The 13286-nt window shown below is 42.5% G+C and overlaps 1 protein-coding gene across 18 annotated transcripts in view; it reads right to left on the bottom strand.

The window, feature by feature from the left end:
- dst (dystonin) overlaps positions 1 to 13286 on the bottom strand; it is a 115172-nt gene that overhangs the window by 56449 nt on the left and 45437 nt on the right. For all 18 annotated transcript variants that reach the window (XM_076974214.1, XM_076974219.1, XM_076974206.1 and 15 more), the window contains 21 exons: positions 11861 to 11954; positions 11621 to 11775; positions 10999 to 11485; positions 10771 to 10899; positions 10595 to 10672; positions 10301 to 10462; positions 9364 to 9468; positions 9128 to 9223; positions 8911 to 9036; positions 8668 to 8820; positions 8355 to 8509; positions 8038 to 8164; positions 7554 to 7737; positions 7171 to 7328; positions 6869 to 7047; positions 6614 to 6752; positions 6336 to 6529; positions 6056 to 6218; positions 5821 to 5904; positions 5635 to 5742; positions 5439 to 5537 (listed from right to left, as the gene is read on the bottom strand). In XM_076974214.1, the coding sequence (XP_076830329.1) occupies positions 5439 to 5537; positions 5635 to 5742; positions 5821 to 5904; positions 6056 to 6218; positions 6336 to 6529; positions 6614 to 6752; positions 6869 to 7047; positions 7171 to 7328; positions 7554 to 7737; positions 8038 to 8164; positions 8355 to 8509; positions 8668 to 8820; positions 8911 to 9036; positions 9128 to 9223; positions 9364 to 9468; positions 10301 to 10462; positions 10595 to 10672; positions 10771 to 10899; positions 10999 to 11485; positions 11621 to 11775; positions 11861 to 11954 (3175 nt within the window). The remainder of the gene's footprint in view (positions 1 to 5438; positions 5538 to 5634; positions 5743 to 5820; positions 5905 to 6055; positions 6219 to 6335; positions 6530 to 6613; positions 6753 to 6868; positions 7048 to 7170; positions 7329 to 7553; positions 7738 to 8037; positions 8165 to 8354; positions 8510 to 8667; positions 8821 to 8910; positions 9037 to 9127; positions 9224 to 9363; positions 9469 to 10300; positions 10463 to 10594; positions 10673 to 10770; positions 10900 to 10998; positions 11486 to 11620; positions 11776 to 11860; positions 11955 to 13286) is intronic.

The following is a 13286-nucleotide window of genomic DNA, read 5'->3' as shown; positions in this document are numbered from 1 at the left end:
GGGGAGAAGATACACTCCTCCAGAGATGTCATAAACACATTTTTTCAGAAGTTCAATATAATATGTTCTCTGTCCTGTTTCTGGGTTATGGAAGCTCTTTGGGTTACTAACAGGATCAAATAGAGATTGGAGAGTGGCTTGATTTATGAGTCCCTGTTCAATGGCACAATCCAGTGGAACCCGCATACCAATTAATGGATGAATCAATCCTCCAGTAGCGAGTTGTGCTTCGAGTATCCCCTTCCCTCTGTGTCTGTCTACAATTCTTTCTTCCATAGCTTGAAATACAGAAAGTATTTTCCCACCATGAGGGTAACCACTGACTGCTTTGTCAGCGTCTGTTATTTTGTCCCTCAAACTTCCAATGATGATGCCTTTATCAAGAGCATTTAAAGAAGAGTAGCTTTCACCCGTGACTGGGTCAATGATGGCTCCTGTGGCTGCCTGTGCTTCTAGGAACTCGATGGCATAGGTCTTGGCCATTAGACCTGCTTCTGCTGCATCCATGAAGGATAACTTTTTCTTACTGGTTTCCAAATAAATCCCAGCAATTGATGCAGGTTTTCCAGTGAACTGGCCCAGTGATGCCTGCAGCTCCTCCGTGGTTATCAAGCCTTTTTCTAACTTAAGGGCAAGTTCATGAGTTATTATTTTGGTTTTGATCAATTTTTTTATACTGATCCGTCCCCTGAGACCTTGAAGTTTTGGGGAACTTGATTCACTCTGGTTACCTGTCGTTGACAAATCAGCAGCATTATCATTGGGAGACTCAGAAGTGATGATATTAAATGATACAGAGTGACTTTTCCCAGACTTAGCTTTGTCTGATAACGAGCTTTTCCTAGATGTGGATATGTGTTCAGACACAATACTGTCGGTACTGGAAATCGGTGGCTTTGATTGGTTTCCTGGTGTGGTTACATGTTGGACCGTGTTTTCTGTTATCCTCCGTGTTTGTTCCTGAGCTGCACAATTTACTCTCTCCTTTTTGTACTGTTTCACTTGTTTCAGTTCCTCCAGCACTTTATCCTTCTCCAGAGTGGCTATCTGTAATCGTGAAAGTTATTGTTACAGTTAAACATTTGATGGTCAAAAAACTGTCAATTAAAATGTAAATATTTAATTTAATTACATTTATTATTTAATTTTATTACAATATTAACACAAAATATTCTTGAATTTAATATTTTTAAAATATAATAATTTTAAAATATAATTAATTTTCAGTAATTTGAATTAGACAAATTTTATATTATCCTTTCAAGAAGAGGCTATCAAAAATTATCAATAAGAACGATCAATGACTTAAAGTGTAAGTGCTTGAGGATTTGTACCTCAGAAGTCACTTTCATTTTTTTAAGTTCCTCCTCCAGGTTTTTCTTTGCCTCTTCATATGAAGACACAATTTTTTGTGTCAATATCAACTCAGTCTTCAGCTTTGCAAGCTCACTGTCTTTTGCACACTGATGATTGGTTTGACTTACAACCTGTGCTTCTTTCAGTCGTCTATTCTCAGAGCTGATGGTCACCTCAAGCTTTAAGTTCTTCTCCTGTAAAGATTTCACTTCTTTCACATACAAAGCAACTTGCTCTTTAACAGATTTTGATTCTTTTTCAACAATTTCCAATTTCTGTTCTGTCTGTTTCAACATCTGTTTCAGTCTTGTTGTTTCTTTTGAATTCTCTTTATTGACATTGTCTAGCTGAGAAATACTGGATTTCATCTTGATCTTCTCTGATTCCAATTCTGTAATCTTAGACTTTGCGCTGAGCAATTCAAGTTCCACGGTTCCTTTCTGTTTCTCAGTTCGTTCCAATTGAACACGTAAGCTATCAAGTTGTTGTTGAATCTCCTGTTTGGCTTTTGTCACATTGATATTCATTGTTTTTAGCTGCTCAATCTCTTGCGAGAGGTGTTTGTCGTCTCGCTCAAATGTTTCGGTACTATGTGAACGTTCCTTTGACCTTCTGTCATAATCCAGTTTCATGCGGGATTCCTGCAATGTTAGGTTTTGCTCCATCTCAGAACGCACTAACTGTAACTCAGCCTCATAGCCCTTTCTCTGTAGTTCAAGTTTCTTTTTTAGGTCCTCCAGCATCCTTTTGCAGTTCTCTAACTGTTCTTCTAACATTTGTGATTTTAGTTTAGCAGCAGCTGTCTCGGTCTGTTTCTGCATTAGATCTCCTTCTGTTTTCTCCAACTTCATTTTTAGCTGTGATATTTCAGTTGCTAATGTTGCATTTTTTTCTTCTGCTGCACGCTTCCATTTTATAAGGTTAGAACATTCTTGCTGTAGGTTTGCTGTATATTTATCAGAATTTGAGCTCATTTCTTTCATGGTCAACCTATTTTTCTGTAATTCTTCTTCCAACTCTTTGTTTTTTGACTGATTCATTTTTCCTTCTTGAGTCACTCTCAAGAGCTCATCTTTCGTCTTTTTAAGAGTGTAATTAAGTTCATCAAACTCAGTCTTCAAAGTCTGTAGCTTTTGGTCCGCATCTTTTTTTTCCTTCTGAAGACTAGAGAGGTCTTGTTTAAGGTTCACCGTGGCCTTTTCAGAACTTCCAGTCATTCTATTTATGGTCTGTTTGTACCTTAAAATCTCATTTTCAAGTTCTCTCAGCTTTGCTACGGTCTTTTTACCTTCTGATGATTCCTTTTGAGCTTCAACTGTGGCCTTTTGCAATTCCATGTTTAAGTTGTTAATTTCCACTTTATGCTCTTGGATCTTTTGGTTAGCAAGGTTCTTTTCCATTGATATGGAGGTCAGCTCTGCCCTTAGATTTTTTATTTCTTTTTCATAGTTGGTAACATTTGTCATAAGGGTTTTGACTTTCTGCTGAAGCTCAGATGTTTTTTTCACCTCCTCATTATAGTTTCGCAGTTTAATTTGGAGCTCATGGGATATTTGGGTTTTTTTAAGGAGTTCCTCTTCAATAATTTTCTGCTGAGATTTTGTGCTCTCAACCTGTGACTTGTATATGTTGATTTGCTGATCCTTACTGTCAATCTCCACATGAAGTTTATCAAGCTCCCCTTTCAGATTCTTCATGGAGCGTTCACTATCCATGTTGATCCTCCTCAGATCTTCTACTTTCTTTGTAAGTTGTGTCAACTGTACGTCATTTTTCTGGAGCTCTGATTCGAGGTTTTTAATCTTTAACTGCAGATCCTTTTCACTTCTTGCCTTCACACTTAGTTCTTCTTTGGCTTTTTGCAGTTGCTCTTTTAAGCTTTCTGTGTCATTTTTCAATGTTTTAATCTTTTGTTCAGAATGGAGTTTTTCTTGCTGGAACGACTCAATACTTACTGTAAGATGTCTGATATCACCTTCCAACAACTGATTTACTCTATTAAGTTCATTTATCTTATACTTTATCTGTTCACCTTCAGCCTGTTTAGACGAAAGCTCTTCTTCTAGACATCTCAACTTCTGACAACTCTCCTGCTCATTGGTGCTCCGCTGAAGTAGCTTCCCTTGATTAATCTTAAGTTGTTCCTTTAATCCATCAACCTCTGTTTTATGAAAGAGCACTCTCTGCTCAAGAGAAGATTTATCTCGTTGGAGGGATTTGATTTGTTCTTGAAATTTATATATAGATTTTCTATGCTCAGAAGCCTCCTGCCGTAGTTCTTCTGACTTTTGTCTGGTGCTGCTCCTATCTGTCTCCATTTCTACCTGAAGCTTCATTAACCTGTTATTTGCCTCATCCAGCAGCTCTTTGAAGCGTTGTGCTTTTTCCTCTGCCATATTTTTGTGCATAAGCACTGAGTTCAGCTCAGACTTTAATGTCTTGATCTCGGTTTCAGCTCTCTTTTTGCCCATCATGAGTTCGTCCACTTTGTACTGCAGAGTTTCTGCATCTGATTCCGTACGGAGAAGCTGAACGTTACTAGAGAATGTGGGTTTTTTCAAAACTTCCTTTGTTAGTCCCATCCGTGATTCCCCATGAAGCTTTCTGGCTTCAGACTGCTGTGCGAGATCCATTTCCATGGTCCTAACCTGGTTCAGGAGCTCTGACTCAGCATTCTCCTTCACTTTCAGCTCCCGCTCCAACGTACGACTGTGCTCCTCCAGATCTTGTACATCACTATTCTTGCGTCGCAAGTGATCTTCAAGCTTCCTGCGGGCCTGTGTGCTCTCCTCGATGTTCTTCTTTAGTATCCTAAGGTTCTCCTCTAAGGAAAGTTGCTTGGCCTCTGACTGCTGAATGAGCTGCCGTGCATGACTAAGCTCTTTTTCCATGATGGTCTTGGATTTGAACGCAGCCTCCAGCTCCAGGCGGTACTGCTGCGCTTCCATCTCAGCCTTTGATCTCTGCAAATTCAGCTCCTCAATGGACTTTTTCTGCATTCCCACTTCTCCTCCAAGGATGTCCAGCTGTTTTTCCCTGTCTGCCAGGGAGGCCTCCAGTACCAGTACCTGACGCTGGAGCCTGGAGATCTCCTCTTCACCTGCTACTTTCCGCAGCTCCATACTCTCTATGCAGCTCCTATATTCAGCTCTTTCCAAGGACGCTGTCCTCTGAAATTACAGGCAAAATTACCCTCCAGTTCTTGAATAGATGATTATAGAATGAGAATGTGGTCTGTGGTGAAGATCCCACACACTTACCAAACCATGCATGAAAATGCCCCTCCACCCTTCAAGTGAAAAGAGTCTGAACTGTCTAGTTCAAGAAAAACCATCACCGTCAACAATACAAAATAGTGCATATTTTGTATCAGGATTAATTTCTGATCAGTCTGATTTAAAGTATCATAAAGGACAGGCAGCATCAACCGATTTTGTTTATCTTGTAGCCCATTGTAATGAAGTGTATTACAGCCTGTGAAGAAATAATGCACTTAGGAGCACGAAGAAGGGAAAGCATAGAAAATGTGAGTATAGAGAATATTTGGTTTTGTGTTGAAAAGAACAGTGAATCATGGCTGGAAGTATACTACACCCATATAATATGCACATATGAAACAGGAAAAAAGGCTTTTTAGAGCAACTGTTCTGGTACAGAGAAATATGGCAACAAGCCATTAATCATATTCAAGCTTGCACTTGAATATAAATGTGCAAGATAGCGAGGACATTCCATAGGCAGGGCAAAACAAATTTCAGTTTTCAAATCTTTAATAACAATAATATTATTTAATCAAGTGTCATTTCTGGCACAGCATTTTTGGCATAGAATTTTCTAAAATATCGCAGGAAGGATCTTTATACATGTTATTCTCTACTGACAAATTAAAAGAAGTAAAAATAGTATAAAGTCTGTAAGCAAGAAAATCTAAATGTATTTGTTAAATGGACTAATCGCGGAGACATTTCCAGCTATGAATACCACAAAATGTGACTTAAACAAAAACATTTCAGATCCCTGATTGCTTTACATAAACAATGATGAAAAATAAACGAATACGGGCTATTGTACGAATGTCCTACCTCGTCTTCTTCTGCCCTCTTTAACGTTTCACTCGCAAACTTGACGTACTGCGTCATAAGGGTAACCAGTGCCGTGTATCGAGTGCGCAGGTCCATAAACTGAGGAAGAGAAAAAAGACTTCATCAACTGAAAGCAGTTAGAAATGAACTAACGCATATTAGTTGTGTAGCTAGTTATTTCACATCGTTATTTCACCTCCTGCTGGATGGCATCTGATGAGCTCTGCATCCTTCTCCTTTTAACGGGGGACTTGTGCTGGGAGTCCACCATGGCCCTGTAGGTCATCAACTGCAGCTCATAGTCCTGAAAACAGACGGGGACATTGAACAGCATGTCCAGCTTAAGACTGATGGCATCCAGATTCAGAAGGTGGAGTCTCACTTTTACTCCAGCTGCGTACTGTTCTGAGTACTTCTGGCATTCGTCAATCTTAACGTGCTTGCGTTCAATTTCTCCAACAAGTACCTGAAACATACATAACTCTATTGATGAAATTATTACACACATAAGTATATGTAAACTGTGAGTCAAAGAGGAAGATGTCTTGTTGTACGATTTAACTATAGGATTTCTTAAGAGGACACCTGAGATGGACAAAGTTCTCCTTCAAACCTACCTTCTGTTGGTTGAGTAACTCAGCCAAAGCCTTGCTGTCCTCTGGTTGGTTCTCCTGAGTTCTCAGCTGGCTGGCCTCCATCTCTTTACTCCACTCATCAAGGCTACTGTACGTATCCTTATAGTATTTCAGAGATTTGCTGATGCCTTCCAAGTCCCGAAGTCTCAAAGTAAAAAGAGTTTAAAAATGAAAGTGATTCAAAATGAAAGGCAAATATTTCTATAACTCAAATAACATAGTAGCATTACTGGTTGTGTTGATTAATAATTGCCTCACTGACCTGTTTTCGATCTGAGAGTGGATGTTACGCCATCTCTCTCCAAGTTGCTCTGCCTTCTCTTTGTGCCAGTCAAGGTCGAAATCCCTCTCATTGTGTGTTTTGAACATACGGTCACTAATGACTCTGGCTTTCTGCAGCTCATCCTCCAGATCATGGAAGACTTCTCGTTTTTCATCGATCTCAGATCTCCATTGCTGAAAATGTTCATTGCTGATCGTTAGGGGGAAAGTGCATTCAAATACAAAAAAAACTGAGAAAAAACATGTTCAGTGCTTTACCTTGAGCGTGCTCATAACTACATCAGTGGACTTGACGTCAGCAGGGACCTCATCTTCCTCACAGAGCTTGGCCTCATAGAGCTTAACTAGAGCCTCGGCGCTCTGACTGTGTTTCACCACTAGACTCACCGTCTTCAGCCTGAAAGCCACATCAACAACTTAGAAATCCAATCGGTCAGTCTAAACATGATCGCGAAGCTGCTTTTTAGTGAAATGCTGCATTCAAGTCTCTTCCTCATCAGATTACACACTCACTTCTCCAGGTAGATGGAGCACATGGAGTAGACCTGACCCATGCTCTGAGAGAGAACGTTGAGTTCAGAAGAGAGGGTGGGCACAGAAGGAGAGTTGGCAGCCTGCCTGAGGAACACCTCACACTTCTCCTTCAGCACCTCCAGGTCCTCCTTCAGTCTGTCTAACTCGGCCTTCTTCCTCTGTGGGAGTAGAAGGTAGTAGACAGATAGCAGCGCTTTTAAGAGACTGGATTGGTGGCCAGAGCTTAACTGCGTTCCCAGAGAAATAATGGCAGGTGAAGGATCCTAGCTGAGCTGCTGTACCTCCTGCTCGGCGATGCGCTGCATGCTGGCCTGCAGGTCGTCTCGGTCCAGGGGGGTGCGCAACTGCCGGATCAGCTGCTCCTCATGGGCCTCCACGCGCATTCGAAAGTTACGCACCTCCGATATAAAGAGGTTGTACACCGATTCCTCATGTTCCTCTATCAACCACAAGAGGGCATCGCAGTCAAACACAAGCCAACTTAGCAAGTCATGTGCAGAAGAAAAAAGTTTTAGGAACAATTCTAAACTGATTTGTACACATAATACATTGAGGGAAAATGTATGGGGAAAAAATTGAAAATAAACTTTCTAGCGAGGCACAAGCGGGCGTTTTCCTCCAGCGAATCAGGAAGAAGCCCTAATGAAGACGTAGGTCATCTTGCCTCTCTCTGCAGACTTGAGCAGCTCCTCGTAGTAGTCCTTTGAGGCCAACACCTCTCTCTCCAGCTGAGTACAGTCCGCCACGGTGAACACCTCCGACTCCTCGCTGTCCTCCAGGAAGTCCTCCAAGTGAGACTGCAGGCTGCTCAGAACCTGCTGGTGTTCACCCGGGAGCGTGGTCTTAATCTGAGGGGAACAGGTAACGCAGTCACTCCAGACTCCATGCTAAAAGTTCTTTTAGCTATTACAATGAGCACGGAATGAGTTTGTAAATGTGTTCCAACGAGTTCCTATGAGCCTTCATGAAATGGACTAATGCCTCGTCTGCCTAGGAACTACAACCTTAGAGTAGTAAGGTTAGATGTGAGCTTGGGAGCGCTAGGGACCGTGTTAACCCGGCCTCAGAGGCCTTTTGTCTAGAGCCTGTGATGTTCCCTCTTGTTCTCCACTATGCTTTGGTGTGGGTGCGACAGCAAAGCTGCGTACGGAGGCGACGGTGCTCTTGCGGATGGTGCGGATGTCCGTCATCAGGTAGTGCCAGGACACCACGCTCTTCATGTTGATGTGGGAACGATGCCACAGTGCTAGAACATTCTGATACAGCTGCTCGATCCTGACAATGGAGGAAATACACAGTCAGAGACAAAGGTACAGTACCTATTCATATGAGGAAAAAGCACAGGATGTTCCAGGGAGGGCTGGGCTCCCATGCGTTATCTGTATCCTGCACTGTGTAGCTGTATTGGTTTACCTGACAAAAGGTAATGTAAAATGACACTGTGGTTTTGATGAGTTCTGCACACCTGCTGGCCGTCTCTACTGCCTCCTTATTGGGTGGGGGGACGCTGAAGCAGACCGAAGGCACCATGGCTTCATTACCCGAGGGACTGATCACCTTCCACTTTGCTCGGTGTGAGTTATTGGCCAGCACACACTCATCATCCTTGTAGATGGTGATCTATGAAGAAATTGTAAAGGAGATCGGCTTCATTTTCAAACACCTGTACGCACCCGTACACACACGACACAATAATACTAGAACTTGTGGCACGTCAATTCATCTTCTCTTCCAGCACCATATTCATAACGTATGATTTCTGAGAATTGTTCCCAGACCTCTATTTGACGGTAGTCACAGATGGCCTTGACGGGGATGGACATGCGTACAGGGCTCTCGGAGTTGCGAGGCTTGAGCTGACACACGGCCTTTGCTCGGCCCACCAGCCCGGCCACAGTGCCGCGGTACTGTAGGAGCTGTTCCTTCTCCTCCTGCAGAGACAACACACGCCTCGTCACACCCCTCAGCTGTTTATTAATGCCAAAGCCATTGATGGTACACTGTTTAGCAAGATTGCTAACCATAGATTCCTGAATTAGGTCCTCCAGCTTATGCAAACTGCTTGTGCGGTCACAACCGTATTTTCTACTGATGGAATCTTGAAGGCTCTTGAGGTAGTCCGAGCTCTCTTTGGCATCGTTGAAAAACTGTTGGGAGAACAGGGTTCAAGGGTGGAATCGGCCAAAAGAGGACTGCTACTGAAGTAAGACAGAGAAAAGTGGGAAAAAAATGGCCTACGTCGAAGTACACGGCGTTCTCCTTCAGGTGTTGCTCCACACAGTAGCACAGCTGCAATATCCAGCTCCACTGAGTTTGCATGGCAGCCTTATAAGCCTGAGGATTGACAGGATAAAACAGAGGTTCAGACACCCTCGTCTTTAGATCTTTTAGTTTCAGACATTGGTACCTGGTTCTGTGCTGTTAAGGCTGTCGGGAGAGATTCATCATTGTGTTCAGGTCCACACGTGCACTACCTCTATGGTAAGCCTGGCTGGGTGGTTCTTCTGTAGAAGGCTGTCAGCTTGGTCTTGCACTGACTTGATCACCATCTCCTTCTCATCCAGCTCTTTCATCAGGTCCTGTAGGAAAGGGATAAGGTGATTTTTATTATGCTTTTTTCTGCTTGTGGGCACAGTATATTTAGGCTTGTAAAGGCAAATGTCTTCAACCACACTCACACTGATAATGTAATTACAAGAAACAGCATGATCGTGACACGATAATGTGCTGAAGTTAACTTTATCCCTAAACCACTTAAATGTCTTTAGAGGCATACACTGTTTACATGGAAAAAAACCTCTCACCCCTCAGGGGACGTAAACAGTGAGTGTAGTTTAACACTTAAGCTCAGGATAGTCAGAACCATTCTCTAGTAAAGTTAGCCTGAACTTCTTATGGAGCTGTGAATATCATGTAATCTACAAGCAGCTCAAAATGTACATGTTTGTCTTTTCGGAGGAGATGGACACACTTGCGTTTGCTTTACGAGTAAAAGTTTGATCCTGTCTACTATTGTCGTGACAACACAGAGAGTGCGCAACCTACGAGCCATGATGGCTATGTGAAACAAACACTCACATGAAGAAATACAGACCAGAACAGACCAGAATGTACACGACAGCACTGACAGCGTTCAAAGATTAAACACTGACCCGCAAACGAAACCTCGGAAGACAGACACTAAATACTAGACATAAACGAATCAAAGAAACAAGGGACAGCTGAACCTAATAACTGGGGTGTGACTAGACAGAAAGAAAAACACATGGAAGTCCAAACAAAGACAAGAAAAGATGATTTTTTCCCCCGATTTTTGCACTAACTCAGCTGCCAGGAATGGGATAAGTTATAAAACAAGTTGAAAAGAAGAAATTAGCATGCATGTATGCTATCACAGTTGGATGAACTCACGGCATGGTACTCTTTCTTCCTGGAGATGTTAGTATTCCGCTCACTCCAGTCGAAAGCCACTTCTTCTTCTTCCTTCTCATTAAGCCAAATTAGCTCCTGGGTGGCGTGTGACACAAAGTCATGTAGGCTTTCCAGGTGTTTCTGTCTCTCTCTAGAACAGTTCTGAAAACAAGGAATTCTGTGTGAGAAAACACTACTTAGAATAACCACATTTACTCAGTGTAAAAGGTCACAGGTTTTTATTTGACTGAGTAATAAAAGGCAGTCAACATTGTCTTTGTAAGACACACATACCAGTAGTCTCCCATACTGGTTCTCCAAATTGCCCAGTTTCTCGGAGTAACTTTGTTTCAGTGGCTGGGTCATCTGAATCTGAAACATCACACACAGCATTGTGTGTGATTCACAGCTTCGTGCATTGATTTCACCAGTACATTGGCACTAAGGTAAAACATAATATGATGCCTTACCTCACTAATTTTTGCTTCTTTAAGGCTCATCTGTAAATCCTCAATGGCTTTGTAAATATTTCTGTGATTTTCTAAGTGAGATTCAACACTTGGCAGGTCTGATCCCCATTCTTCTCGATCGAGTTGTACCTTCAAGACATGAAACCATGTGAGTTATTCTCTATTTCTGTTTGACTGACCACAAGTAAAAAAAAAAAGTACAAAAGGAATTCACCAACCAAATCTCACCTGCATTTCCTCCACCCAACTAACCAGGTCTTGCACATACTTCATATTGACCTCCTCCTCAGATAAGTTGGGGTCTAATGACGACTTGAGCATAGGTTTGCGGATTTGCATCTGTTTCAGGTGTTGAAGGACCCCTGGCTCCATGCCCCCTCCGCCACCTAAGACAGGCTGCAAGCCAGGGGTCATTGCTGGGGTCATTGCAGGGGTCATGGCTGGGGTCATGGCTGGGGTCATGGCTGGGGTCATGGCTGGGGACAGGGCTGGGGTAAGGCTGGAGGTGAGAGTGGTGCCTCCAGTGACCATGGTTCCAGGCGTGAGGGCTGGACTCAGGCCAGCATTCAGGTGCTGAGAGAAGCCCGAGTTCAAACTCTGAGTGATGCCGGAGATCATCATTTTGGTCTGTTCCTGGGTCAGTGTGCGGCCCTTGCTGTACACTGATGAGCACTCTGCCCTGAGCATCAGCAGGTCGTCACGAAGCTTGGATACTCTGTGACATGAAATATCAGCTAACTCAGAATCAAAATCTATGAAAGATAATTGTTAGGCAATAAATAACAACAAAATATGTTTTAGAGTTATGAGCATTAGAACCAAACTCAAGAACTTCACAAGGGCTTCTAACCTTTGAACAAGCTGATCAGCCAAGTAGAACTTCCCATCCAGGAGAATCTGGATGTCCACCACTTGCTGTCTCAGCAGGTTCTCACCTTCCAGGAGGTATCCAGCAATCTCCGCCTCATGCTGGAACTGGATTCCAGATTCTAGCCTCTTTGCATCCTTAAGGAATATTTAAGATACATCAAGTCATGATAGTTATGTACAGAAGGAGCTTGCAACATGGTTCTCTTGTCCCTGTACTTACTGACTGCAGAGATGCCCGTACTAAAGCCAGTTTATCTTCTCCAGTTATGCAGTCTCGCTGCACTCTGTTCGCTATTTGCTGCAGCATTTCAAGTCTACAATAATAAAGAGAGCAAAATAATAAGAACAATCCAGTTCTATTCAAGCCTCTCCACTGTGCTAGATGCCAGCGTACAATCCAAGTCCTGACATGGCATTTGGTAAAGAAGACAAGACCCTCAGCAATCCTCTGCATTGCCTAACATCCACGCGGTAACCTCACCTGGACCCATACACAGAGTTGGTGAGACAGAGTGGCGTGCTAGAGAAAGGCTCGTGCGTGCCGTAGAGCAGGTTCTCGGCCGAGCCCAGACTGGTCAGTGTGCTGTCGCTCACGGATGACACGCTGCCGCGGTAAACCGGGACGGTCTGCATAACGGCACTGCCCCCAGCCAAGACACTGAGACCAGCACCTAGCACAGCTCCACGCGAGACAGGGGCCTCATAACCAAAGCACTCGCAGGAGCTCAAACCCTCTGATGCCACGCGGCTCGAGCCGCTGCCATTTATAAGCTCAGGTGAGCCGACAGAAAAGCCAGCCCTGATAATAGTTCCCTCTGGTGAAAAACACCTGACATACTTTTTAGACAGATGATCCGCTGCAGGTTCAGACAGTTACAGTTTGTACAGGAGGGCGTGGAATGTAACACTAATACCACACCCACCATTTTCACTCATATCTCTCACTAGGCTTATTTAACTGCTGTAATGTACAGCAGACCTTTAATTATGAGTGCAAATGAATATCAACAGTGTAGGTGACCCTAAAACAAGTCTCAACACAGTATTTCCCTTAAAAAAGACCGTTATATAATGGTAGAACTGTACTGTTTTAAGAGTTTGTGCTATGTAAATAACTGCAGACAAACCCAGCCCAACTTACTTGTGATTTCAGCACAAAGGTTTACGTACAATAGCTTTATCTCCAATCAAAATGTTCTACCTGAGGGAATCCACTCCAGGTTGGTAGATACAAAGCAATGAAAGCCATTAAATGAGTAAATCCCTGGCCATAATTGTAACCAAGACAGACATATAACATTAAACTATGCCAGATAAGACAGGTTTATTTTTATAACACACATATTTCAGACGCAAGCATAAAAGGCAAGTGTATTAAATTATATTTAACTTAATGAAATAATTACTTGTGAATCAAAAAGATTACTTAAAGTATATTTATCTATTTGAATATATCTATTTTCTAATCTACTTAAAATAGATTAAAAGACCATTTAAAAGTACTACACTATAATAAAGTCACGCAGAAATAAATCAGCAGAAATTCAGCAAAGAACTTTCCTGCAAAGTCATTTGCCTGTTTCATCCATTTCAATCTGTGTGCATTTACATCCAACAAGCATATTAGGAACAGTGGAAGAAATCCC

This window comes from Brachyhypopomus gauderio, chromosome 15, assembly GCF_052324685.1.
Source record: "Brachyhypopomus gauderio isolate BG-103 chromosome 15, BGAUD_0.2, whole genome shotgun sequence".
Taxonomy (NCBI): Eukaryota; Metazoa; Chordata; class Actinopteri; order Gymnotiformes; family Hypopomidae; genus Brachyhypopomus; species Brachyhypopomus gauderio.
The sequence above is the reverse complement of the archived record's forward strand: the minus strand, read 5'-3'. Positions and strand labels throughout refer to the sequence as shown.